General features: G+C 46.0%; 1 protein-coding gene across 3 annotated transcripts in view; it reads left to right on the forward strand.

Annotated features, from left to right (window-relative positions):
• Positions 1-6,422, forward strand: part of MSH3 (mutS homolog 3) — a 534,775-nt gene extending 528,353 nt beyond the window's left edge. For all 3 annotated transcript variants that reach the window (XM_063963915.1, XM_063963914.1, XM_063963916.1), the window contains 2 exons: positions 1,177-1,351; positions 3,030-6,422. In XM_063963915.1, the coding sequence (XP_063819985.1) occupies positions 1,177-1,351; positions 3,030-3,123 (269 nt within the window). In that variant the 3' untranslated portion in view covers positions 3,124-6,422. The remainder of the gene's footprint in view (positions 1-1,176; positions 1,352-3,029) is intronic.
• Positions 6,423-27,910: the final 21,488 nt, after the last annotated feature.

Consider the following 27,910-nt stretch of genomic DNA (forward strand, 5'->3'; position numbering starts at 1 on the left):
AGACTTTGCAATTATGCTTTTTAGTTTTTGCTGGTGCCTTACTCATTATGGCGACAGACAATACAATATACAAAGACATACAACTTGCACGACTCAGTAAAATAGTACTAAGGTGTCTCTATATATATATATCTGGCCAAGTGCAGTACACGTGGCCAGTACTATGAAATGTGATCCCAAATTCCCACTAACACCCCTGCGCCTCTGGTGGAGTAGAGATGTAGTACTGGAACGTTCTGGAATCACAGCAGGAAGACACAGGAAGCATGGTTAAAATGGCTGCCATGCTTAAACTTATAATCACAGTACAGGTTACTAGCTCTTAACTGATACATATAACTCTGTATAAACAGCCTGTGTAAAATCCCTGCAGCCCTGATGCTGCTGCTTGCCCTTGTGCCGCTGATCTTATGAAGAATATCCGTTATTAGCCACTGTAATGCCCCCCCCCCCCCCCCCCCCCGTCTGCTCCGTTGCGGATGCGGGGCGGGTAGCGAGCTGTGGGGCTGCCAGCGGGAGCCGGGTAGCGGGACTGGGAGCGCGCCGTGAAGCGCTATGAGCAGCGGGCCGGAGCAGCAGTGGGGCTCGGAGAAGCGGCGGCCGGAGCAGCGGCGGCCGTCAGTAGAGGGATCCCAGCGCCTGAAACCAATGTCCTTCACACAGCGGGGCAGCAGCGGGAGCTGACCGCCCCGTTCAACATACCTTCACTCCTGCTGCTTGTGGTGAGGCTCCGACGGGGCTACTCTGCAAGCGCCGGCCAGCCTGTGCAGGAGGATCTGTGTGGCTGTGAGGGAGCTCATTCAGTGAGGACCGACACGCCACAGCTGCTATTAGCAGCTTGCACTATCCCTGACCCTGCCTTTTGGAAGGGATGTGTAGGAAAAAAGAAAAGGCACTTTATTCAAAAAAAAATCGTGGACCCAGCCACAATGACATGTTGCTACTTCGAGCACAGAAAAAACACTGAGGTACTCGGGGATATGGAGGGGTGGAGTGTTCTAAATTTAAATATTCAGTGCCCTGTTTCCTACAGAAGCCGTCCATATCCCAAGAGTACTCCAGTGACCCCTAGTGGATGAAAAAGAAAGTTTATTTTAATCGTTTAACTAGAAGTTAGTTTTCTGTTATGCCTGTAGGATCGCACTTGCATTATTCTCTTTAATTCTACATCCACAGAGTCTGAAGTTGCGCATAAGCTGGAGAATATTACATTCTTATATCAGATAACTCGAGGAGTCGCTGCAAGGAGTTATGGATTGAATGTTGCTCAACTGGCAGACATCCCAGAGGAAGTTTTAAGGAAAGCAGCTTGTAAATCTAAGGAGCTGGAGGGGCTAGTGGATTGTAAAAGGTGAGCATAAGATGTTTCTCCATACTACTAAGTCATTGTATCAGCAAAGATCCTGGATCTTTGCAGACAAATCGCAGTATATTCAACAAAAGTATTCCGAAGGATCTCATTCTTATTTGGTGGGATTATTACAATATTATCTTTCACTACACATCCAGAGTTGCAGTAAAGGGCTAGAATGTTTGTTGCAATGTATCCAAGCTATTCACAGCTAAAGTAATCAAAGAGCTGTCACAAGAGGGGATAGGTATTTATGTTGGGTACACACAGGACAATATATCATCCCTTCTATCATTTGTGGGTTGACGGGTGTGTACACACGATATGTATGTGAACAAAGTCGTCCACAGACATATTGCATTGGCTCTGTGTCATACCTGATGGCATCTGGCTGTGTGTATAGGTGACCCGCTGACTGCCCATATGCTTGCTGTATGGGAAAATTCAAATGACACATTGAGCGAACCGATCGGTAAGTGTGTATGCTTACCGGAATTGGTCGCTCGGCCAGGGTATATGGCGGTCTGCAGACAGGTCAGGTAAGTGTGTACCCTGCTGTCTTGCTGATGGTCGAGACAAATTACCTTTATCCCAGACTATCAGCGATTGCAGGTACACACTAAGCAATTTAATGAATGATGGAACGATGTGTCGTTCCATCCTTCATTCAACTGCATCGGGGTTGCACATGATATCTTCTGATTGGTCATGCAGCACAGCCAATTAGAAGAAATCGCATGCGAACAGTTGGGAGCACACACAGTAAATGATATGCATGATTTGTCGTTCCAATATGACCAATCTTGCCAATATCATTTAAGTGTGTACCCAACGTTATTCCTTAGCCAGTTAACACCAGTCACTGCAGTACACTCTGCTCCATATGTAGATATTTTAGAAATGATTGTAGACTGCATATTAAGCTTAGTATGCAGTGTCAGACTGAAGTTTGAAGTGCCCACCAGGATAATAGCAGACCACAGGAACTGTCCAGTCCACTAGTCACTTAACCAGTCCACCTTGCAACCAGTCATATATATGTTGCATCAGGAGTTGGGTCTCTGAAGCAGGCTGTTGCTCATGGAAGAAGATACTATTTTTTATCTGATCTTTTCCTTGGGCAGTGGTGATGGTCAGAGGCTTTTATGTGGGGGATGTGTTGAGAAGAGTCTTCAATATAACAAAGGTATTTGTGGTTAAGTGATGGTGGAGGTTTGTGAGTTGCAGATAGTGCTCATCCCGTGAGGCACATTTATAGCATCCCAGGTGATGTGTTGAGGTTTGTAAGCTTTCTGTACAGTCTTCAGCTGCGCACTCATATATATGGTTACTTAGTAATTGGAGTGATGTTACTCTGCAGTGATTATCAGTGATGTGTACAGCCACTACAAATTGCTGGTAATTGCTACATCAGAGATGATCTGGGCCAAGTCTTGTTTCTGTATATCATTTACTTGTCAAGGACCTGTCTGCAGGTAGTAAATATGGTTCTTACATTACATATTGAATTTGTAAACTTTAGCTACATAAAATTAGTGATTAAAGATGTTGGTTAATGTGCAATTTATTTGTTAGAATTGTTTAATATGGTTTTAGTTACCATAATGAAATTATAGACATTTATTGTTTTAATAACAGCCAATAAAAATACATGTAAACTTGTTTTATTTATTATCAGAAAGAAGATGAAGACATTTCAAATAGCTTGGAATTGGAATGTTGATAGTTCCAAGGAACTCCAAGCACTATTCACCCCTGAGTGTATCATCTGAACGTTCCACTCTGTAGTCGAAAGCCAATTTAACAAAGTCATTGAGTGGAGAATTTCTTAGCCTTTAGGGATGTACTTATTCTATAATGATTGATTCTTTTGAAAACCAGTAGAATCCGATACCCTACTTTCCATGCACAAATGACCCATGAGGAACGTAGACAATAACGCTTGGTCTGGCGTTTTAGCGCCTTGGAATGATAAATGCAAAGCAAAATCGCAACAAGCTCAGCAATCGCGTAATGTTGGCTGAATTGCAGAAAGTCTACATTTAAAGATATTCATATTTGGGTAATATCTGGATTTTGTGCAGCCCTAGTAATTTTGAATTGTAATCATGAATTTTCTAGTCTAATTACATCTTTTTTTAAATATGGCATTAGTCTGCATTTATTTCCTTCACCGACTCATTACTAGGTAATCTCAGTGTTGTCTTATTCTCACATCTGTGCATAGATTTTGCTTTAGGCCTAGTATGTCTTTTTACCCGTTAGGGGGTGAATCCAATTCGGCTTTTTATACACGCTGCCTGATTCAGTTAGCAGTACCCAGCTCATTAAACACAGAGGGCAATCTTAACCTCATAGCCTCTGGTGCTGCGAGGAAAAGTCTGCCAGAAAACGCAACTACTAGGGTTTATAGTGCAGAGAAAACCATACATTCTGCGTTTTACACGGAATGTATGGGTAGCATGCATTATCCCTGCGTTAACTGCTCGTGGGAAAGGCAGTTTTATTGAATAGCTCTGGGCCTGAAAACCTAATTATATCATATTAAATGTAACAAAAATGTGTGATTTGAGAGAGCGCGTCACAAAAGAATATTTAAACTCGCCCTCTTATCTTTATCTCATGATTGTTCTCTGTACCCAAGTACTGTTTCTATTAGATGCTTCATTATGTCATGCAGCCACAACCAGTACCTGACACCTTTACACCCCAAGGAAGAGTTGTTATGTTATTTGACGGACACACGCACATAAATACATAGTAAGCATGGTTGGGTTTGGAGGCATCTGTAAGCAGATCTGTTGAAATCGATGTATTAAAACAGATCTGCTCGAAGACACTTTCAAACCCAGCTTTATTTTAATACATTTATTAGGCATGTCTACTAAAATGTGTCCATTAGATCTGTCAAATTATAATTTTCATTCAATAGTAAATATTCAGTGGAGCCTTTGATTATGGTGCAAGTAGAATATGTATTTGGAAACGACAAGCGCCATTACACCATAGACCTAAAGGCTGGCTGTACATCTTGGGACCCAGTTAGCCGCATTGTCCTGACATTACTCTGTGCAATGTTTCTGCAAAAACTATATTGCAGAGCTGTCTGTAAACTTGTCGGCGGTTATTCACGGTGGCTTATGCACGCCATCATCATATCACCCTCTGTGGATAATTTATCCTGATCTGTTACATCTGGACAAACGTGTAGCCACACTTTTCTTTTTAAGCCAGATTCAGATTTCAAATGGGTATGAGAAGCAATTACGTTACGGTAAATGCAGCTCCCTGAAGCTAAGTGTCTGTCCTTTATTGAGCTGGGGAAATATTGCTGCTTAGCACCTGCATTTAACACTGCATGAGACTCACTGACATAGCCGTAGTTCTGTGTAATTACATTTCCAGGAAAGCAAAAAAAAAAAAATCCCAAACTGCTCCTGTCTCAGAGTGCGCGCTAATTCAGTAAATGGTATCTCGGAGCAGGAAGCAGCGCGCACATTTGCTTTCAGTGGGCTTTGTAATGTGTGTCATTCAGCAGTTTAAATGGAAATTGTATTTTCTTTTTATAAACAAATGAATAATGTACATGGATTTATGTCGTCTCGCAGGTTTTCCTCATGGATATAATGCTGGTTTTGTAATTCAGGATACTGTAAAAACAAAATGAGAATTAAATCTGACACATATTGTACAAGGGCACTTTGTATAGGAAATTGCCTTTTCTATGTACTGCGGAACCAACAGAACAAGTGTAATGGCTCACAAAGTGCTCTGCCTATCACTCTGATATACTGTGTGTATGTGTAGGTGTGTAGCTCCCCACATACGCCTAACCACAGTGTTATGTCAGAGCCTAGGAGAACAGCGTGTGCTGTGCACACTTTGTGTTGCAGTCAGACTGATTTTATTTGGGTTCTATTGTTTTAATCACAACATTTGTTTCTACCTCATGGGATATATTATAAAGCATATTATGTGCTGCATATACAATTGTGTTCTATAGTAAGTATTACATATCTTACATAAACTTAGTGTGCGTTCTTATATAAACTTGTGTGCTATTATGACAGTTATCTTATACAAACTTGTTTAACAGTATTACATATATCTAAACTTGTGTGTTTTGTGTCTTATATAAACCTGGATCTTAGTATGCAAGTATTATATATCTTTTATATTATCTTTTATTGATGCAGCACCACAATGTAGCGTCTGTAGGGAAAATGACAATAAAACACTCATATATAATACAATCTTCAAACACAGTATGGGGGTATTTGTAGTGCCATGGGAGGTTCAGACAGGATAAGAGCTGCAACAATTGGGAGTGGGGTGCACAGGAGACCAGAATTTTACAGGGTAGGAACCAAGAATGTAGAGAGGCCTGTTCAATGAGGTCTTACAGTTTACGGGAGTGGGGGTAAAACTGAGACGTGAACTGGGAATGCGTAAGTTTGTGAGGAGGGATGGTAGGCTTTCAGGAACAGGTGTGTTTTCAGGACAGTTTGGTCCCTGCAGGCTCCCTCCGTGTCTCATACAATGGGTCAGTTTCAAAAAAAAGTTTTCGAATGGAGAGGAAGGCAGTCATCGGAAGAGAGGCGACAGTAAGAAGACGAGTGGAGAGGGAGTGTGGTCTAAGATGTATGAGAGTGATTGCATTAAAGGTGAGGGTGAGCAGCTAAACTGGATTCTCTAGGGGAAAGGGTACCGGTGAGGGAGTTAAAAAATAGTAGCGGTTGAGACAGAGCACCAAGGTAGAAAGGTGAGATGAGCAGCACCACTGAGTGCAGTTGTGGGTGGCACGATGAAATCCACAAAATAAGTAAGAGCAGCTTTCACCTAGATGGTTTCACCTGCCCACCTATAAACATATATACAGTACAAAAACAGGAAAAGGGTGTCCTTTTGGGAAATGCAAATATCTCAATGTGTAAAACAGACTGAATATATAAAGTACCAATTAACAGTATACTTTGAATGTAATGTGATGAAGGATATCCATTAGTCCTCATAAAGATCAGAGAAATACATGTGTAGATGTATTAAAAAACCTTTGGTATCTTCTGTATAATGCTAGACTCTCACCTCTTTATTCATACTGTGTGACTAGACAAGCTCCTCACTCCTCTGTTTGTGTTATAGTATATAGTAAATGGATGTGTTCAATCATTAATCCATCAGAAAGATGTACACTATTGTCTGATGTTTTCATCACAGTGTGTGATTTCCCCAGACGAATACAATTCAGTATGCTAATTCTCAGGCTTTTAAATCACTCTCTACCAATCAAAATATGGGATTAATTAAATAGCAACAAGTTTATAAACCAAGCCAAAGCCAATTCCTTTATAAACGTTTATAAGGTATTATACTGTATATTCCTATGATGTTCACACAGTTGTAATCACATTATATTTGTAAACTAAATGGCCACACATGCTGATATTTATGCATGATATGAAGAGAAAATGCCAGTTTTTATGGGGGTGTATAATGCAACTTAGCTGATCTACGCGGCCTGTTAACATGTTGGGGGTGTAGTAAATCTGTGCATTCAAAATGTAATATATTCATACTTGCTCATTATAACATACAAACACCAAGCCTTTCACTAAACTATATAATACATGCACAGCATCATAGAGATCAAGGATAAATGACATCTCATTTACTGTGTACTGTAGGTTAAATATAACCCTTTGTTAGCCCACTGGAACTTGTTGATACAGAACCAACCTGGCACCATGTGGCAGTGCACTGTGCTGTGTCCCAGGGCAATGTACAGAAGAATCATAAATCACAGGGAAGAATACTGTATATCACAAATGGCCATGCGTTGGCTGGCACCTTTTTGCCTGGGGGGTAAACACATGCAAGTGGCCCGAGCCTTTCAACCAGTGCAGCTGATCGGAGAAGAACACTTACTGTATAAAATGTATTATAATGATAGGTTTTTTAATACTAGTTACATACTTCTAAAGGAGTCTGACATTAGAAACAACTGCTTTCAATGTCGCCTTACCCACTGGTGTTATCCACCAGCGCTGCAAATCATCTTTTTTTTTTTTTTCCATTTTTGTGGAACGCATAGAATTAGGATATCTTCAGGGGTTGGGTGTGGGTGACTGGCGCTTGGGATCCCGCCGGTCACCATACCAACGCCGCGATACAGGGGAGTAGAATGCCGGCGGGGGTAGAGCACAATGAAGCCCCTTGCAGGCTAGGGTGTCATGGACACCTAGAGTGGGAATAGTCCCTGTTATCCGGCATGCTAACTGTCGAGATTTTGAGGGGGCGGAAAGTAGGCCGTCGGTATTGTGACCTTCGATCTCCTGACTGCCGATCACATAACTACATCCCATATACAGGGATCCACTCTTTAGTATGTTCTCAGTGTTAGCCCAAACTGCAGACAGTCTAGTTTACCCTAATAGGACAAGTACATAACACATATGTAATATTGGGATCAGTATGAGATCCCGGCGGTCAGGAGGCCGACGCCTGGAGCCCGACAGCCGGGATCCCAGCGGCGATCGTAGTGTGTCCCTTCGCGGGCTCGCTGCGCTCTCCACGCTTCAGGCCTGGTGGCACCCTTCAGTCGCCACAGGTTTCTATTCCCCTCCGGGTGGTGGCGTGAACCACCACCCAAGAGGGATAACCAGCCAGCGGTCAGAACTCCGACCGTCAGTATTTCAGCTGGTGTCGGGATTCTGGCGTCGGTATCCTGAGGCCGGGATCCCCACAGGTGGTCAATTGACTGCCTCCCGTAATATTGAAGCTGCTGTATCATCAAACTAAGTTAATCTAGTCACATACATACCAATGAGGAGGTAAACTTACAGAGGAGTGCTAATATGAGGTTTACACTGCAGCGAAATATTGTAGCCGGAGGGAGCACTTTACACATGTGATATCCCCTTACTCTTGGGATTAAGCTAAAACAAGCAACACTGCAGAAAGAAGGAAACTTTGGGGATTATACAAAAGTGATACTATGACTATAAAATGTTGTTTTTATTTTGGCATAGGCTAACTTCATGCTCAGAGTAAATTCATGGCAAAATCAAAACATCTGAACCCTTAGCAAAATCTGAAGAGTGGGCAGTCAGTGCGATTCCTAAACCCCCATCCACGGTAGCCGGCCCATCTTTACATATAGGCACACTGGGCCCACAATTCTAAGGGCCTTCGAGAAGGGGTGGGCAGGGCTTCTCTCTCTGCCTCCAAGCCTGCAGCCAGGCAGTGAGTAGCTAGCTGTCAGCATGCTGACTGATGGATGGCAGAAACTATCCACCAATCAGAGTGCCGCATTCTCTACCTACCTCCCAGCCTGAAACAGACAGTGAATGGCTGTCAGCATGCTGACTGGTGGATGGCAGAAACTCCACCAGTCAGAGTGCTTACAGCCATTCACTGTATGGAAGCATGTTAACAGATGGTGTGGGATTGCAGAAGCCGTAAGTTATGGATTTTATTTATTTATTTATGCATTCCTTTGAATGGGTGTGTAGGGGCCCCAGTGCATTGTGCCTAGAGCCTACCATGCTGTTAAGATGGCCCTGCCCAACAGTCTCAAGCTCTGCACTTGTGAGCATACACATTCTGCTGCATTTATTGGCTCCCAAGTATGGCCAGAACAGCAAAGCTGCACATGGATAAGCACTGCTGTCCACCTTTCACAAGAAAATTAAAAAAAAACCTGTCCTGTAGGTTAAAAAAGCACTGTGAAATGCTACTATTCAATTCATATAAAAACCTGTATATTGTAGGTGAGAACCACTCAACAAAAATACACTATCCATCCACTTTGATATGATCAGATGTACTGCAACACTTCTTTCTGACGATTGTACCCACTGTGCACGAGCCTCTTAACGTATTTTCTTATTTTCATAAGGGACATTAAAAAATGGAAAACTCCTACTTACATTCCATTTCAGTCCCGCATACACAAAAAGGTTTCTTTTTAGTCAGCACACCGTCATTCTCATATATACAATGTAACACCACTCACATTATATTTCTTTCTCGAGTTCACCAAAAGGTATCTTTATCCTTCAGAAGTGGTAAGTTTAAAACCAGACTTCCTTTAATAAAACTGATACAACAGCTCCATCCACCAAAGAAGTTACATAAAAGTTCTTTGAAACAATGTCTTTCTATCAGACCGGACCTTTAGAAGCAGGGACTAAGCTGTATACGTCCGATTGTCCACCTGCTGCAGTCAGCGGACACCAATGGCTGCTTGATGGATCTCGCCACACTGCTTCTCCTTCTCCCGGCCCTGCGTCTCTGGATGACGGGGTCAACGCGTTTCTTGTGAATGGTATGTGTTTGAGGAATAGGTGTGCTCCTTTTTTAATCAACCAGCTGCTGGAGAAGGTGTTTTAGGGAGCGCATGTTTAGAACACAAATCCCTTTACTGCTGTCCACCTGCTGCTTTGCTGCCATATTCTTTCTACACATAGGAAGCATTTAAAAAAAAAAAGCGAATACTTGGAAAAAAAAAGTGCAGATTTTTATTTATGTTTTTGTCAAAACCTACACATAGAATCCTGCTTTTTACTATTTGCAAAGGTGGATTATTGGTGAAAGAAGACCCACAAAGTTTGGGGGGTTTTGCTTTTGCATCGCTTTCTCGAAATATCAGTAAACACTTTTCTTGACCAATTTGGTTACATTTTTTTTGTGTGTTAAAATTAGTAAAAAGGATTAAGGTTTTTTTCTGAAATTAAAAATTCTTCTGAAAGAAACAAAGTATAATTTGTGTAGGTATTGCATAAAAAAAAATCATTGATATTGATGTTTGAATGTGACAAGCACAAATGTGAAAAAAATTACCTTAGCACAGGGGTGAGAAACCCCGCAGCAGCAAAAGGGTTAATCCCGTGGTCTCACTTTTTTTTCCATCACTTTATACATTTGATCCCAGATATATATTATACACACACACATTTAAAGAACACTGCAAGAAAATGGATTTGGACACAAATCCTCTTTATACCACATTCATGCATTTAACTTGAGAGCTCGCTGTTATTTGTACCCATTTCACACCACACAAATAACCCGGTCTCGACCCGTCATATTGCCGGGTCTACACGGGTCAGCGTGCAGTGTGAAAGGGGCATAGCCGAAATCCCGGGTCGCCTGACCCGGGGAAAAAGCAGTGTTATACCCGGGTTGAATACCGGGTCAGTGGCTGCGGAACCGGGCTCCCGGACTGATGCGACCTGTTTACTACAGCAGGGAGAGGTGGCGCGGAGATGATCTCATCTCCCAGTGCCGCCTCCGCCCCCTATTGCTATGGCAACTCACCCGGCATATTTCTGTGTCGGGGAAGCCAGCAACAGCGGCCAAATCAGGATCCCACCCGGGAAGGACCTGTTTCCAATTCCCGGGTGGGATCCGGCATTGGCAGTGTGAAAGGGGTATTGGTTACGATACCCTTTATTATATAACACATTTCAATATACTGCCATACCCTGTACTCAAACCCATAACCTGCTGCATTCCAGTCAAACACCCTACTCATTGAGCTATTTGATCCTGCATAAAAACTATGAGTTTCTAACAATATGAAGCTACTTGTAATACACTGCTCCAAAAAATAAAGGGAACACTTAAACAACACAATGTAACTCCAAGTCAATCACACTTCTGTGAAATCAAACTGTCCACTTAGGAAGCAACACTGATTGACAATCAATTTCACATGCTGTTGTGCAAATGGAATAGACAACAGGTGGAAATTATAGGCAATTTAGCAAGATACCCCCAATAAAGGAGTTGTTCTGCAGGTGGTGACCACAGACCACTTCTCAGCTCCTATGCTTTCTGGCTGATGTTTTGGTCACTTTTGAAAGCTGGCGGTGCTTTCACTCTAGTGGTAGCATGAGACGGAGTCTACAACCCACACAAGTGGCTCAGGTAGTGCAGCTCATCCAGGATGGCACATCAATGCGAGCTGTGGCAAGAAGGTTTGCTGTGTCTGTCAGCGTAGTGTCCAGAGCATGGAGGCGCTACCAGGAGACAGGACAGTACATCAGGAGATGTGGAGGAGGCCGTAGGAGGGCAACAACCCAGCAGCAGGGGTGCTACCTCCGCCTTTGTGCAAGGAGGAGCACTGCCAGAGCCCTGCAAAATGACCTCCAGCAAGCCACAAATATGCATGTGTCTACTCAAATGATCAGAAACAGACTCCATGAGGGCCCGACGTCCACAGGTGGGGGTTGTGCTTACAGCCCAACACCGTGCAGGACGTTTGGCATTTGCCAGAGAACACCAAGATTGGCAAATTCGCCACTGGCGCCCTGTGCTCTTCACAGATGAAAGCAAGTCCTCACTGAGCACATGTGACAGACGTGACAGAGTCTGGAGACGCCAAGGAGAACGTTCTGCTGCCTGCAACATCCTCCAGCATGACCGGTTTGGCAGTGGGTCAGTAATGGTTTGGGGTGGCATTTCTTTGGGGGGCCGCACAGCCCTCCATGTGCTCACCAGAGGTAGCCTGACTGCCATTAGGTACCGAGATGAGATCCTCAGACCCCTTGTGAGACCATATGCTGGTGCGGTTGGCCCTGGGTTCCTCCTAATGCAAGGCAATGCTAGACCTCATGTGGCTGGAGTGTGTCAGCAGTTCCTGCAAGATGAAGTCATTGATGCTATGGATTGGCCCGCCCATTCCCCAGACCTGAATCCAATTGAGCACATCTGGGACATCATGTCTCGCTCCATCCACCAACGCCACGTTGCACCACAGACTGTCCAGGAGTTGGCGGATGCTTTAGTCCAGGTCTGGGAGTAGATCCCTCAGGAGACCATCCACCACCTCATCAGGAGCATGCCCAGGCGTTGTAGGGAGGTCATACAGGCACGTGGAGGCCACACACACTACTGAGCCTTATTTTGACATGTTTTAAGGACATTACATCAAAGTTGGATCAGCCTGTAGTGTGTTTTTCCACTTTCATTTTGAGTGTGACTCCAAATCCAGACCTCCATGGGTTAATAAATTTGCTTTCCATTGATAATTCTTGTGTGATTTTGTTGTCAGCACATTCAACTGTGTAAAGAACAAAGTATTTAATAAGAATATTTCATTCATTCAGATCTAGGATGTGTTATTTTAGTGTTCCCTTTATTTTTTTGAGCAGTGTAGTAACAATCAGCATTGCAATTGAGCAGATCTATGTTAGTGTGCAGCCATACATCCAATCCCTTGCAGCCACACACTACATAGATTTGCTCAGCTGCAATGCTTATATTTTTTCACAAAGTACTGTACAAGGTAAGCTTCAAATAGTTAAAATGCTCTAGCTTTCTATGCCAAGGGCAGATAGCTCAATGAAAAAAGTGTCTGACGGCAATGGGTTCAAATCCTTGGTATGTCATCTTGAAATGTAATAAAAGACAATGTGACTGAATAACTAAGAGCTCTCAAGTTAAGTTCATGAATGCTGTATAGGTATTAGGGACAGAAGTGTTGGAGGAAGGAGACAGCAGCGGTCAGGAGATGCTTGGCTTCAAAAAGGGGGACGCTGCAGGTGAATAGTAATTAAAACAGATAAATTGACAAGTGCCACCAACAGCGCCTCCTACCCCGCAGTGCTATGTGCGGTGGCACACTCCGCACACACCTAGTAACGGCTCTGCGTTAGAACTAAAACTAAAAACTATATTAATTAATAAGTTCTCATCCAGTTACTGGGCCAAACGTACAAGCCTGTGGGTTTCAGAAAGTATTGATGTTTCAGGAATTTAATCAAAAGATTTAAAGGGGCAATTTTTATTAAGGCAAAACCAGGTTGGTTTTGCATTTTTTTTAAATTGCTGCTTTAAATCTCGCCGCTAAATAGCTGAAACACCAGCACTTTCTGCAACCCGCAGGTCATTACATTTGGCCCATTGGCTGATTTGGATACATAACAGACGAGAATTCTGCTGTAGATTTTACTCCTGATGAAGTTGCACCATTACTCTAAAATAATAATACTTCTTAAAATGGTTTAATTCATGTAACCCTAATCAGTGCTTATCTTCCTAGTCGTTACTCTAATAACCATAATAAAAAAGCCTTGTAATGCTAAGAGGGATATGCAACTTGATATGACAGCTAATGAATTTTATTCTATAGGCTCTGTAGCAGATGTTTCTGCACTTTACTGTCAAGTCCACGTCTTTGGTCCTTAATAACTATAATCACGAGTATCAAACTGATTGAGGCAATTATGATTCTGGATATAACAAGTTTTCGGTATCACCTAAGCTTTGATTGAAGCGCATGGTAAAATGACCCAGATATATAGTAGAGCATGAGTGAAAATGAACACAACCTCAGAGACGTGTTATATAATCAGCTAGGCTGACTTCAGCATAGACATTAATTCTGGAGTCTGGTTCGCTGACATAAACCCCATATAAGTGTAAGGGCTGACAGTCTGCATCATCGCAGTCAGGTAACAAATGTGGCATAATGCTTTAAATGGTCATAGGTTTATTGCCAGCAAATCCACAGTCGTTTAATATGCCCTTGGGTTGTTTCGTTAGAAGCACAGCAGTCATTATACATTAATTATGTAACATAGCAATGTAGCTATAGTAACTGGGAGCTATCATAGAAGGAAATACCATGCTAGAGTGAACTTAATTGTCTAAATGTAACACAAGCTGGATAAATAAGAATATTTTTGTTATGTATGCCCAGAGCTTATTTTATTAACATGTTTGTAAATGAAGACTGTGCTACATTGTGTGATTGTAGATCAGATATAACAGGGACAGTGCATTCGCCTATATCCCGAGTAAGGATGTGCAAGCTATTCATATCAGATCAACAATAGATCAAACCAGGGGCCGGATGTAATGCAGCGTGAGGCGGATGGAACACCGATATTCCGGCCGAACTCATACTTTTTTTTAAAGTGGCAATCATTTACAAGGCAACACCAAACACATATGCACACATTTATGTTAAAAACAGCATAGAGAACACTACAGTGAATGCAGGTAGTAGTGTATTTAAAGAAATAATAAGATTTTACTCACCGGTAAATCTATTTCTCGTAGTCCGTAGTGGATGCTGGGACTCCGTAAGGACCATGGGGAATAGCGGCTCCGCAGGAGACTGGGCACAACTAAAGAAAGCTTTAGGACTACCTGGTGTGCAGTGGCTCCTCCCACTATGACCCTCCTCCAGACCTCAGTTAGGATACTGTGCCCGGAAGAGCTGACACAATAAGGAAGGATTTTGAATCCCGGGTAAGACTCATACCAGCCACACCAATCACACCGTATAACTCGTGATACTATACCCAGTTAACAGTATGAAATATAACTGAGCCTCTCAACAGATGGCTCAACAATAACCCTTTAGTTAAACAATAACTATATACAAGTATTGCAGACAATCCGCACTTGGGATGGGCGCCCAGCATCCACTACGGACTACGAGAAATAGATTTACCGGTGAGTAAAATCTTATTTTCTCTGACGTCCTAAGTGGATGCTGGGACTCCGTAAGGACCATGGGGATTATACCAAAGCTCCCAAACGGGCGGGAGAGTGCGGATGACTCTGCAGCACCGAATGAGCAAACTCTAGGTCCTCCTCAGCCAGGGTATCAAACTTGTAGAATTTTGCAAATGTGTTTGACCCCGACCAAGTAGCTGCTCGGCAAAGTTGTAAAGCCGAGACCCCTCGGGCAGCCGCCCAAGAAGAGCCCACCTTCCTCGTGGAATGGGCTTTCACTGATCTAGGATGCGGCAGTCCAGCCGCAGAATGTGCAAGCTGAATCGTACTACAGATCCAGCGAGCAATAGTCTGCTTCGAAGCAGGAGCACCCAGCTTGTTGGGTGCATACAGGATAAATAGCGAGTCAGTTTTCCTGACACTAGCTGTCCTGGAAACATAAATTTTCAGGGCCCTGACTACGTCCAACAACTTGGAATCCTCCAAGTCTTTAGTAGCCGCAGGCACTACAATAGGTTGGTTCAAATGAAAAGCTGATACCACCGTAGGGAGAAACTGGGGACGAGTCCTCAATTCTGCCCTATCCATATGGAAAATCAGATAAGGGCTTTTACATGACAAAGCCGCCAATTCTGACACACGCCTGGCCGAAGCCAAGGCCAACAGCATGACCACTTTCCACGTGAGATATTTCAAATCCACGGTTTTAAGTGGCTCAAACCAATGCGACTTTAGGAAAACCAACACCACGTTGAGTTCCCAAGGTGCCACTGGAGGCACAAAAAGGGGGCTGAATATGCAGCACTCCCTTAACAAATGTCTGAACTTCAGGCAGTGAAGCCAGTTCTTTCTGGAAGAAAATCGACAGAGCCGAAATCTGGACCTTAATGGAACCCAATTTTAGGCCCATAGTCACCCCTGACTGTAGGAAGTGCAGAAAACGGCCCAGCTGAAATTCCTCCGTTGGGGCCTTCCTGGCCTCACACCACGCAACATATTTTCGCCATATGCTGTGATAATGGTTTGCGGTCACTTCTTTCCTAGCTTTAATCAGCGTAGGGATGACTTCCTCCGGAATGCCCTTTTCCTTCAGGATCCGGCGTTCAACCGCCATGCCGTCAAACGCAGCCGCGGTAAGTCTTGGAACAGACAGGGCCCCTGCTGCAGCAGGTCCTGTCTGAGCGGCAGAGGCCATGGGTCCTCTGAGATCAGTTCTTGAAGTTCCGGGTACCAAGCTCTTCTTGGCCAATCCGGAACAATGAGTATAGTTCTTACTCCTCTTTTTCTTATTATCCTCAGTACCTTGGGTATGAGAGGAAGAGGAGGGAACACATAAACCGACTGGTACACCCACGGTGTCACCAGAGCGTCCACAGCTATCGCCTGAGGGTCCCTTGACCTGGCGCAATATCTTTTTAGCTTTTTGTTGAGGCGGGACGCCATCATGTCCACCTGTGGCCTTTCCCAATGGTGTACAATCATTTGGAAGACTTCTGGATGAAATCCCCACTCTCGCGGGTTGAAGTCGTGCCAGCTGAGAAAGTCTGCTTCCCAGTTGTCCACTCCGGAAATGAACACTGCTGACAGTGCTAACACATGATTTTCCGCCCATCGGAAAATCCTTGTGGCTTCTGCCATCGCCATCCTGCTTCTTGTGCCGCCCTGTTGGTATACATGGGCGACCGCCGTGATGTTGTCTGACTGGATCAGCACCGGCTGGTGTTGAAGCAGGGGTCTAGCCTAACTTAGGGCATTGTGAATGGCCCTTAGTTCCAGAATATTTATGTGTAGGGAAGTCTCCTGACTCGACCATAGTCCTTGGAAGTTTCTTCCCTGTGTGACTGCCCCCCAGCCTCGAAGGCTGGCATCCGTGGTCACCAGGACCCAGTCCTGTATGCCGAATCTGCGGCCCTCTAGAAGATGAGCACTCTGCAGCCACCACAACAGCGACACCCTGGCCCTTGGAGACAGGGTTATCAGCCGATGCATCTGAAGATGCGACCCGGACCACTTGTCCAACAGATCCCACTGGAAGATCCTTGCATGGAACCTGCCGAATGGAATTTCTTCGTAAGAAGCTACCATCTTTCCCAGGACTCGCGTGCATTGATGCACCGACACCTGTATTTGTTTTAGGAGGTCTCTGACTAGAGATGACAACTCCTTGGCCTTCTCTTCCGGGAGAAACACTTTTTCCTGTTCTGTGTCCAGAACCATACCCAGGAACAGTAGACGCGTTGTAGGAACCAGCTGCGACTTTGGAATATTCTGAATCCAGCCGTGCTGTTGTAGCCCTTCCCGAGATAGTGCTACTCCGACCAACAACTGCTCCCTGGACCTCGCCTTTATAAGGAGATCGTCCAAGTAGGGATAATTATAACTCCCTTTTTTTGAAGGAGTATCATCATTTCGGCCATTACCTTGGTAAATACCCCCGGTGCCGGGGACAGACCAACGGCAACGTCTGGAATTGGTAATGACAGTCCTGTACCACAATTCTGAGGTACTCCTGGTGAGGAGGGTAAATGGGGACATGCAGGTAAGCATCTTTGATGTCCAGTGATACCATGTAATCCCCTTCATCCAGGCTTGCAATAACCGCCCTGAGCGATTCCATTTTGAATTGAACCTTCGTATATAAGTGTTCAAGGATTTCAATTTTAGAATGGGTCTCACCGAACCGTCTGGTTTCGGTACCACAAACATTGTGGAATAGTAACCCCGGCCTTGTTGGAGGGGTACCTTGATTATCACCAGCTGGAAGTACAGCTTGTGAATTGCCGCCAGTACTACCTCCCCTTTCTACGAGGGCAGCAGGCAAGGCTGATTTGAGGTAACGGCGAGGGGGAGTCGCCTCGAACTCCAGCTTGTATCCCTGTGATACTACTTGCAGAACCCAGGGACCCACCTGTGAGCGAGCCCACTGGTCGATGAAGTTCCCGAAATGCGCCCCCACCGCACCTGGCTCCACCTGTGGAGCCCCAGCAACATGCGGTGGACTCAGAGGAAGCGGGGGAAGATTTTTGATCCTGGGAACTGGCTGTCTGGTGCAGCTTTTTTCCCTCTTCCCTTGACTCTGTGCAGAAAGGAAGCGCCTTTGACCCGCTTGCTTTTCTGAAGCCAAAAGGACTGTACCTGATAATACAGTGCTTTCTTAGGCTGTGAGGAAACCTGAGGTAAAAATTTTTCTTCCCAGCTGTTGCTGTGGATACGAGGTCCCAGAGACCATCCCCAACAATTCCTCACCCTTATAAGGCAGATGTGCCTTTTAAAGTCAGCATCACCTGTCCACTGCCGGGTCCCTAATACCCTCCTGGCAGAATGGACATTGCATTAATTCTGGATGCCAGCCGGCAAATATCCCTCTGTGCATCCCTCATATATAAGACTACGTCTTTAATATGCTCTATGGTTAGCAAAATAGTATCCCTGTCCTGACAGGGTAACAGACCACGCTGCAGCAGCACTATCCATGCTGAGGCAATTGCAGGTCTCAGTATAGTACCTGAGTGTGTATATACAGACTTCAGGATAGCCTCCTGCTTTTTATCAGCAGGCTCCTTCAAAGTGGCCGTATCCTAAGACGGCAGTGCCACCTTTTTTGACAAACGTGTGAGCGCCTTATCCACCCTAGGGGATATCTCCCAACGTGACCTATTCTCTGGCGGGAAAGGGTACGCCATCAGTAACTTTTTAGAAATTACCAGTTTCTTGTCGGGGGAACCCACGCCTCTTCACACACTTCATTCACTCATCTGATGGGGGAACAAAACACTGGCTGCTTTTTCTCCCCAAACATAAAACCCCTTTTTTGTGGTACTTGGGTTAATGTCAGAAATGTGTAACACATTTTTCATTGCCGAGATCATGCAAAAATCACTGTGGGTAGTGTGAATCCCTGTATTATATAGCGCTTTGGTGTACTCTCTCTCTGTCTCCCCAAAGGACTTTGTGGGGTCCTGTCCTCAGTCAGAGCATTCCCTGTGTGTGTGCGGTGTGTCGGTACGGCTGTGTCGACATGTTTGATGAGGAGGCTTATGTGGAGGCGGAGCAGATGCCGATAAATGTGATGTCACCCTCTGCGGGGTCGACACCTGAGTGGATGGTTCTGTGGAAGGAATTACGCGACAGTGTCGACTCCTTGCATAAAAGGTTTGACGACATACCAAATATGGGACAGCCGGCTTCTCAGCCTGTGCCTGCCCAGGCGTCTCAAAAGCCATCAGGGGCTCTAAAACGCCCGCTACCTCAGATGGCAGACACAGATGTCGACACGGATACTGACTCCAGTGTCGACGACGATGAGACTAATGTAACTTCCAATAGGGCCACACGTTATATGATTGAGGCAATGAAAAATGTGTTGCTTATTTCTGATGTTACCCCAGGTACCACAAAAAAGGGTATTATGTTTGGAGAGAAAAAACTACCAGTAGTTTTTCCTCCATCTGAGGAATTAAATGAAGTGTGTGAAGAAGCGTGGGCTTCCCCCGATAAGAAACTGGTAATTTCTAAGAGGTTACTAATGGCGTACCCTTTCCCGCCAGAGGATAGGTCACGTTGGGAAACATCCCCTAGGGTGGATAAAGCGCTCACACGCTTGTCAAAAAAGGTGGCACTACCGTCTCCGGATACGGCCGCCCTGAAGGAATCTGCTGATAGAAAGCAGGAGGCTATCCTGAAGTCTGTATATACACACACAGGTATTATACTGAGATCAGCTATTGCTTCAGCATAGATGTGCAGTGCTGCAGCTGCGTGGTCAGATTCCCTGTTGGAAAATATTGATACCCTAGACAGGGACACTATATTGCTAACCGTAGAGCATATTAAAGACGCAGTCTTATACATGAGAGATGCACAGAGGGATATTTGCCGGCTGGCATCTAAAATAAGTGCAATGTCCATTTTTGCCAGGAGAGGGTTATGGACTCGGCAGTGGACAGGTGATGCAGATTCTAAAAGGCACATGGAAGTTTTGCCTTATAAGGGTGAGGAGTTGTACGGGGATGGTCTCTCGGAACTCGTTTCCACAGCAACAGCTGGGAAGTCTACATTTTTACCCCATGTTCCCTCACAGCCAAAGAAAGCACCGTATTATCAGGTACAGTCCTTTCGGCCCAATAAGGGCAAGCGGGTTAAAGGCGCGTCCTTTCTGCCCAGAAGTAGAGGGAAAAAGCTGCAGCATACAGCCAGTTCCCAGGAGCAAAAGTCCTCCCCCGCTTCCTCTAAGTCCACCGCATGACGCTGGGGCTCCACAGGCGGAGCCAGGTACGGTGGGGGCCCGTCTCAAATACTTTAGCAATCAGTGGGCTCGCTCACGGGTGGATCCCTGGATCCTTCAAGTAGTATCTCAGGGGTACAAGCTGGAATTCGAGACGTCTCCCCCCCCCCCCCCCCGCCGTTTCCTCAAATCTGCCTTACCAACAACTACCTCAGGCAGGGAGGCAGTGTTAGAGGCAATTCACAAGCTGTATTCCCAGCAGGTGATAGTCAAAGTGCCCCTACGTCAACAAGGACGGGGTTACTATTCCACAATGTTTGTGGTACCGAAACCGGACGGTTCGGTGAGACCCATTTTAAATTTGAAATCCTTGAACACATATATAAAAAAATTCAAGTTCAAGATGGAATCGCTCAGGGCGGTTATTGCAAGCCTGGACGAGGGGGATTACATGGTATCACTGGACATCAAGGATGCTTACCTGCATGTCCCCATTTACCATCCTCACCAGGAGTACCTCAGATTTGTGGTACAGGATTGTCATTACCAATTCCAGACGTTGCCGTTTGGTCTATCCACGGCTCCGAGGGTATTTACCAAGGTAATGGCCGAAATGATGATACTCCTTCGAAAGAAGGGAGTTTTAATTATCCCGTACTTGGACGATCTCCTGATAAAGGCGAGGTCCAGGGAGCAGTTGTTGGTCGGGGTAGCACTATCTCGGGAGGTGCTACAACAGCACGGCTGGATTCTGAATATTCCAAAGTCACAGCTGGTCCCCACGACACGTCTACTGTTCCTGGGGATGGTTCTGGACACAGAACAGAAAAAAGTGTTTCTCCCAGAGGAGAAGGCCAAGGAGCTGTCATCTCTAGTCAGAGGCCTCCTAAAACCAAAACAGGTGTCGGTGCATCACTGCACGCGGATCCTGGGAAAGATGGTAGCTTCCTACGAAGCAATTCCATTCGGCAGGTTCCATGCAAGAACCTTTCAGTGGGACCTGTTGGACAAGTGGTCCGGATCGCATCTTCAGATGCATCGGCTGATAACCCTGTCTCCAAGGACCAGGGTGTCTCTGCTGTGGTGGCTGCAAAGTGCTCATCTTCAAGAGGGCCGCAGATTCGGCATACAGGACTGGATCCTGGTGACCACGGACGCCAGCCTTCGGGGCTGGGGGGCAGTCACACAAGGAAGAAACTTCCAAGGACTATGGTCAAGTCAGGAGACTTCCCTACACATAAATATTCTGGAACTGAGGGCCATTTACAATGCCCTAAGTCAGGCAAAACCCCTGCTTCAAAACCAGCCGGTACTGATCCAGTCAGACAACATCACGGCAGTCGCCCATGTAAACCGACAGGGCGGCACAAGAAGCAGGACGGCGATGGCAGAAGCCACAAGGATTCTCCGATGGGCGGAAAATCACGTGTTAGCACTGTCAGCAGTGTTCATTCCGGGAGTGGACAACTGGGAAGCAGACTTCCTCAGCAGACACGACCTCCACCCGGGAGAGTGGGGACTTCATCCGGAAGTCTTTCAACTGATTGTAAACCGTTGGGAAAAGCCACAGGTGGACATGATGGCGTCCCGCCTAAACAAAAAGCTAGAAAGATATTGCGCCAGGTCGAGAGACCCTCAGGCGATAGCTGTGGACGCTCTAGTGACACCGTGGGTGTACCGGTCGGTTTATGTGTTCCCTCCTCTTCCTCTCATACCAAAGGTACTGAGGATAATAAGGAGAAGAGAAGTAAGAACTATACTCATTGTTCCGGATTGGCCAAGAAGAGCTTGGTACCCGGAACTTCAAGAAATGATCTCAGAGGACCCATGGCCTCTGCCGCTCAGACAGGACCTGCTGCAGCAGGGGCCCTGTCTGTTCCAAGATTTACCGCGGCTGCATTTGACGGCATGGCGGTTGAACACCGGATCCTGAAGGAAAAGGGCATTCCGGAGGAAGTCATTCATACGCTGATTAAAGCTAGGAAAGAAGTGACCGCAAACCATTATCACCGCATTTGGCGAAAATATGTTGCGTGGTGTGAGGCCAGGAAGGCCCCAACGGAGGAATTTCAGCTGGGCCGTTTTCTGCACTTCCTACAGTCAGGGGTGACTATGGGCCTAAAATTGGGTTCCATTAAGGTCCAGATTTCGGCTCTATCGATTTTCTTCCAGAGAGAACTGGCTTCACTACCTGAAGTTCAGACTTTTGTTAAGGGAGTGCTGCATATTCAGCCCCCTTTTGTGCCTCCAGTGGCACCTTGGGATCTCAACGTGGTGTTGGATTTCCTAAAGTCACATTGGTTTGAGCCACTAAAAACCGTGGAATTGAAATATCTCACGTGGAAAGTGGTCATGTTGTTGGCCTTGGCTTCGGCCAGGCGTGTATCAGAATTGGCGGCTTTGTCATGTAAAAGCCCTTATCTGATTTTCCATATGGATAGGGCAGAATTGAGGACTCGTCCCCAGTTTCTCCCTAAGGTGGTATCAGCTTTTCATCTGAACCAACCTATCGTGGTGCCTGCGGCTACTAAAGACTTGGAGGCTTCCAAGTTGTTAGACGTAGTCAGGGCCCTGAAAATCTATGTTTCCAGGACAGCTGGAGTCAGAAAGACTGACTCGCTATTTATCCTGTATGCGCCCAACAAGTTGGGTGCACCTGCTTCAAAGCAGACTATTGCTCGCTGGATCTGTAGTACGATTCAGTTTGCACATTCTGCGGCTGGACTGCCGCATCCTAAATCAGTGAAAGCCCATTCCACAAGGAAGGTGGGCTCTTCTTGGGCGGCTGCCCGAGGGGTCTCGGCTCTACAACTTTGCCGAGCAGCTACTTGGTCGGGGTCAAACACATTTGCTAAATTCTACAAGTTTGACACCCTGGCTGAGGAGGACCTAGAGTTTGCCCATCCGGTGCTGCAGAGTCATCCGCACTCTCCCGCCCGTTTGGGAGCTTTGGTATAATCCCCATGGTCCTTACGGAGTCCCAGCATCCACTTAGGACGTCAGAGAAAATAAGAATTTACTCACCGGTAATTCTATTTCTCGTAGTCCATAGTGGATGCTGGGCGCCCATCCCAAGTGTGGATTGTCTGCAATACTTGTATATAGTTATTGTTTAACTAAAGGGTTATTGTTGAGCCATCTGTTGAGAGGCTCAGTTGTTGTCATACTGTTAACTGGGTATTGTATCACGAGTTATACGGTGTGATTGGTGTGGCTGGTATGAGTCTTACCCGGGATTCAAAATCCTTCCTTATTGTGTCAGCTCTTCCGGGCACAGTATCCTAACTGAAGTCTGGAGGAGGGTCATAGTGGGAGGAGCCAGTGCACACCAGTTAGACCTAAAGCTTTCTTTATAGTTGTGCCCAGTCTCCTGCGGAGCCGCTATTCCCCATGGTCCTTACGGAGTCCCAGCATCCACTACGGACTACGAGAAATAGAATTACCGGTGAGTAAATTCTTATTTTTACTTGTGACCAAGGATGTGCGGTGAGGTAATTGGCTGAGGAGGCACTGGCTCCAGATTTACACACAATATATGAGCCCAAGGGTTATACATGTTGGCATTATACACAGGTGCAGCAGTATATACATGTGGGCATTATACACAGGTGCAGTAGTATATACATGTGGGCATTATACACAGGTGCAGCAGTATATACATGTGGGCATTATACACAGGTGCAGCAGTATATATATGTGGGCATTATACACAGGTGCAGCAGTATATACATGTGTACATTATACACAGGTGCAGCAGTATGTACATGTGTACATTATACACAGGTGCAGCAGTATATACATGTGGGCATTATATACAGGTGCAGCAGTATATACATGTGGGCATTATACACAGGTGTAGCAGTATATCCATGTGGGCATTATACACAGGTGCAGCAGTATATAGATGTGGGCATTATACACAGGTGCAGCAGTATGTACATGTGTGCATTATACACAGGTGCAGCAGTATGTACATGTGGGCATTATACACAGGTGCAGCAGTATATACATGTGTGCACTATACACAGGTTCAGCAGTATATACATGTGGGCATTATACACAGGTGCAGCAGTATATACATGTGGGCATTATACACAGGTGCAGCAGTATATACTGTTGGAAATTTTGTGAGTTTTTATCAGAGATGTGTGGAAAAAATAGGTAGGAGTACTAATGCCTCACCTGCCATAGACTTTTACTCCTCAGCTTTGACAATAAAAATTATTAGCATAATACACCATATATACCATCATTTACGTATAAAACACCTATTGGCTGCTCTCACACTATGAATCTAATTGCTTACAGTGGTCAGGTAATCAAAACCATGGCTGCGCTCATACTGCAATCCACAAGTTTACCGCTGCAGTTTTATATAGTGAACAGTAATGTCAAACAGCTCCTAGGTTTGCCAGACAGCAGAAAAAATAAGAATTTACTCACCGGTAATTCTATTTCTCGTAGTCCGTAGTGGATGCTGGGACTCCGTAAGGACCATGGGGAATAGCGGCTCCGCAGGAGACTGGGCACAACTAAAAGAACGCTTTTGGTCTAACTGGTGTGCACTGGCTCCTCCCTCTATGACCCTCCTCCAGACTTCAGTTAGGCTACTGTGCCCGGAAGAGCTGACACAATAAGGAAGGATTTTGAATCCCGGGTAAGACTCATACCAGCCACACCAATCACACCGTATAACTCGTGATACAATACCCAGTTAACAGTATGACAACAACTGAGCCTCTCAACAGATGGCTCAACAATAACCCTTTAGTTAAACAATAACTATATACAAGTATTGCAGACAATCCGCACTTGGGATGGGCGCCCAGCATCCACTACGGACTACGAGAAATAGAATTACCGGTGAGTAAATTCTTATTTTCTCTGACGTCCTAAGTGGATGCTGGGACTCCGTAAGGACCATGGGGATTATACCAAAGCTCCCAAACGGGCGGGAGAGTGCGGATGACTCTGCAGCACCGAATGGGCAAACTCTAGGTCCTCCTCAGCCAGGGTGTCAAACTTGTAGAATTTAGCAAATGTGTTTGACCCCGACCAAGTAGCTGCTCGGCAAAGTTGTAGAGCCGAGACCCCTCGGGCAGCCGCCCAAGAAGAGCCCACCTTCCTCGTGGAATGGGCTTTCACTGATTTAGGATGCGGCAGTCCAGCCGCAGAATGTGCAAGCTGAATCGTACTACAGATCCAGCGAGCAATAGTCTGCTTTGAAGCAGGTGCACCCAACTTGTTGGGCGCATACAGGATAAATAGCGAGTCAGTCTTTCTGACTCCAGCTGTCCTGGAAACATAAATTTTCAGGGCCCTGACTACGTCCAACTACTTGGAAGCCTCCAAGTCTTTTGTAGCCGCAGGCACCACGATAGGTTGGTTCAGATGAAAAGCTGATACCACCTTAGGGAGAAACTGGGGACAAGTCCTCAATTCTGCCCTATCCATATGGAAAATCAGATAAGGGCTTTTACATGACAAAGCCGCCAATTCTGATACACGCCTGGCCGAAGCCAAGGCCAACAACATGACCACTTTCCACGTGAGATATTTCAATTCCACGGTTTTAAGTGGCTCAAACCAATGTGACTTTAGGAAATCCAACACCACGTTAAGATCCCAAGGTGCCACTGGAGGCACAAAAGGGGGCTGAATATGCAGCACTCCCTTAACAAAAGTCTGAACTTCAGGTAGTGAAGCCAGTTCTCTCTGGAAGAAAATCGATAGAGCCGAAATCTGGACCTTAATGGAACCCAATTTGAGGCCCATAGTCACCCCTGACTGTAGGAAGTGCAGAAAACGGCCCAGCTGAAATTCCTCCGTTGGGGCCTTCCTGGCCTCACACCACGCAACATATTTTCGCCAAATGTGGTGATAATGGTTTGCGGTCACTTCTTTCCTAGCTTTAATCAGCGTAGGAATGACTTCCTCCGGAATGCCCTTTTCCTTCAGGATCCGGTGTTCAACCGCCATGCCGTCAAACGCAGCCGCGGTAAGTCTTGGAACAGACAGGGCCCCTGCTGCAGCAGGTCCTGTCTGAGCGGCAGAGGCCATGGGTCCTCTGAGATCATTTCTTGAAGTTCCGGGTACCAAGCTCTTCTTGGCCAATCCGGAACAATGAGTATAGTTCTTACTTCTCTTCTCCTTATTATCCTCCGTACCTTTGGTATGAGAGGAAGAGGAGGGAACACATAAACCGACCGGTATACCCACGGTGTCACTAGAGTGTCCACAGCTATCGCCTGAGGGTCTCTCGACCTGGCGCAATATCTTTCTAGCTTTTTGTTTAGGCGGGACGCCATCATGTCCACCTGTGGCTTTTCCCAATGGTTTACAATCAGTTGGAAGACTTCCGGATGAAGTCCCCACTCTCCCGGGTGGAGGTCGTGTCTGCTGAGGAAGTCTGCTTCCCAGTTGTCCACTCCCGGAATGAACACTGCTGACAGTGCTAACACGTGATTTTCCGCCCATCGGAGAATCCTTGTGGCTTCTGCCATCGCCGTCCTGCTTCTTGTGCCGCCCTGTCGGTTTACATGGGCGACTGCCGTGATGTTGTCTGACTGGATCAGTACCGGCTGGTTTTGAAGCAGGGGTTTTGCCTGACTTAGGGCATTGTAAATGGCCCTCAGTTCCAGAATATTTATGTGTAGGGAAGTCTCCTGACTTGACCATAGTCCTTGGAAGTTTCTTCCTTGTGTGACTGCCCCCCAGCCCCGAAGGCTGGCGTCCGTGGTCACCAGGATCCAGTCCTGTATGCCGAATCTGCGGCCCTCTTGAAGATGAGCACTTTGCAGCCACCACAGCAGAGACACCCTGGTCCTTGGAGACAGGGTTATCAGCCGATGCATCTGAAGATGCGATCCGGACCACTTGTCCAACAGGTCCCACTGAAAGGTTCTTGCATGGAACCTGCCGAATGGAATTGCTTCGTAGGAAGCTTCCATCTTTCCCAGGATCCGCGTGCAGTGATGCACCGAAACCTGTTTTGGTTTTAGGAGGCCTCTGACTAGAGAGGACAGCTCCTTGGCCTTCTCCTCCGGGAGAGAAACTTTTTTCTGTTCTGTGTCCAGAACCATCCCCAGGAACAGTAGACGTGTCGTAGGGACCAGCTGTGACTTTGGAATATTTAGAATCCAGCCGTGCTGTTGTAGCACCTCCCGAGATAGTGCTACCCCGACCAACAACTGCTCCCTGGACCTCGCCTTTATCAGGAGATCGTCCAAGTACGGGATAATTAAAACTCCCTTCTTTCGAAGGAGTATCATCATTTCGGCCAATACCTTGGTAAATACCCTCGGAGCCGTGGATAGACCAAACGGCAACGTCTGGAATTGGTAATGACAATCCTGTACCACAAATCTGAGGTACTCCTGGTGAGGATGGTAAATGGGGACATGCAGGTAAGCATCCTTGATGTCCAGAGATACCATGTAATCCCCCTCGTCCGGGCTTGCAATAACCGCCCTGAGCGATTCCATCTTGAAGTTGAATTTTTTTATATATGTGTTCAAGGATTTCAAATTTAAAATGGGTCTCACCGAACCGTCCGGTTTCGGTACCACAAACATTGTGGAATAGTAACCCCGTCCTTGTTGAAGTAGGGGCACCTTGACTATCACCTGCTGGGAATACAGCTTGTGAATTGCCTCTAACACTGCCTCCCTGCCTGAGGGAGTTGTTGGCAAGGCAGATTTGAGGAAACGGCGGGGGGGAGACGTCTCGAATTCCAGCTTGTACCCCTGAGATACTACTTGCAGGATCCAGGGATCCACCCGTGAGCGAGCACACCGATTGCTGAAGTTTTTGAGACGGGCCCCCACCGAACCTGGCTCCGCCTGTGGAGCCCCAGCGTCATGCGG

The sequence above is a fragment of the Pseudophryne corroboree genome, chromosome 1, assembly GCF_028390025.1.
Source record: "Pseudophryne corroboree isolate aPseCor3 chromosome 1, aPseCor3.hap2, whole genome shotgun sequence".
Lineage (NCBI taxonomy): Eukaryota > Metazoa > Chordata > Amphibia > Anura > Myobatrachidae > Pseudophryne > Pseudophryne corroboree.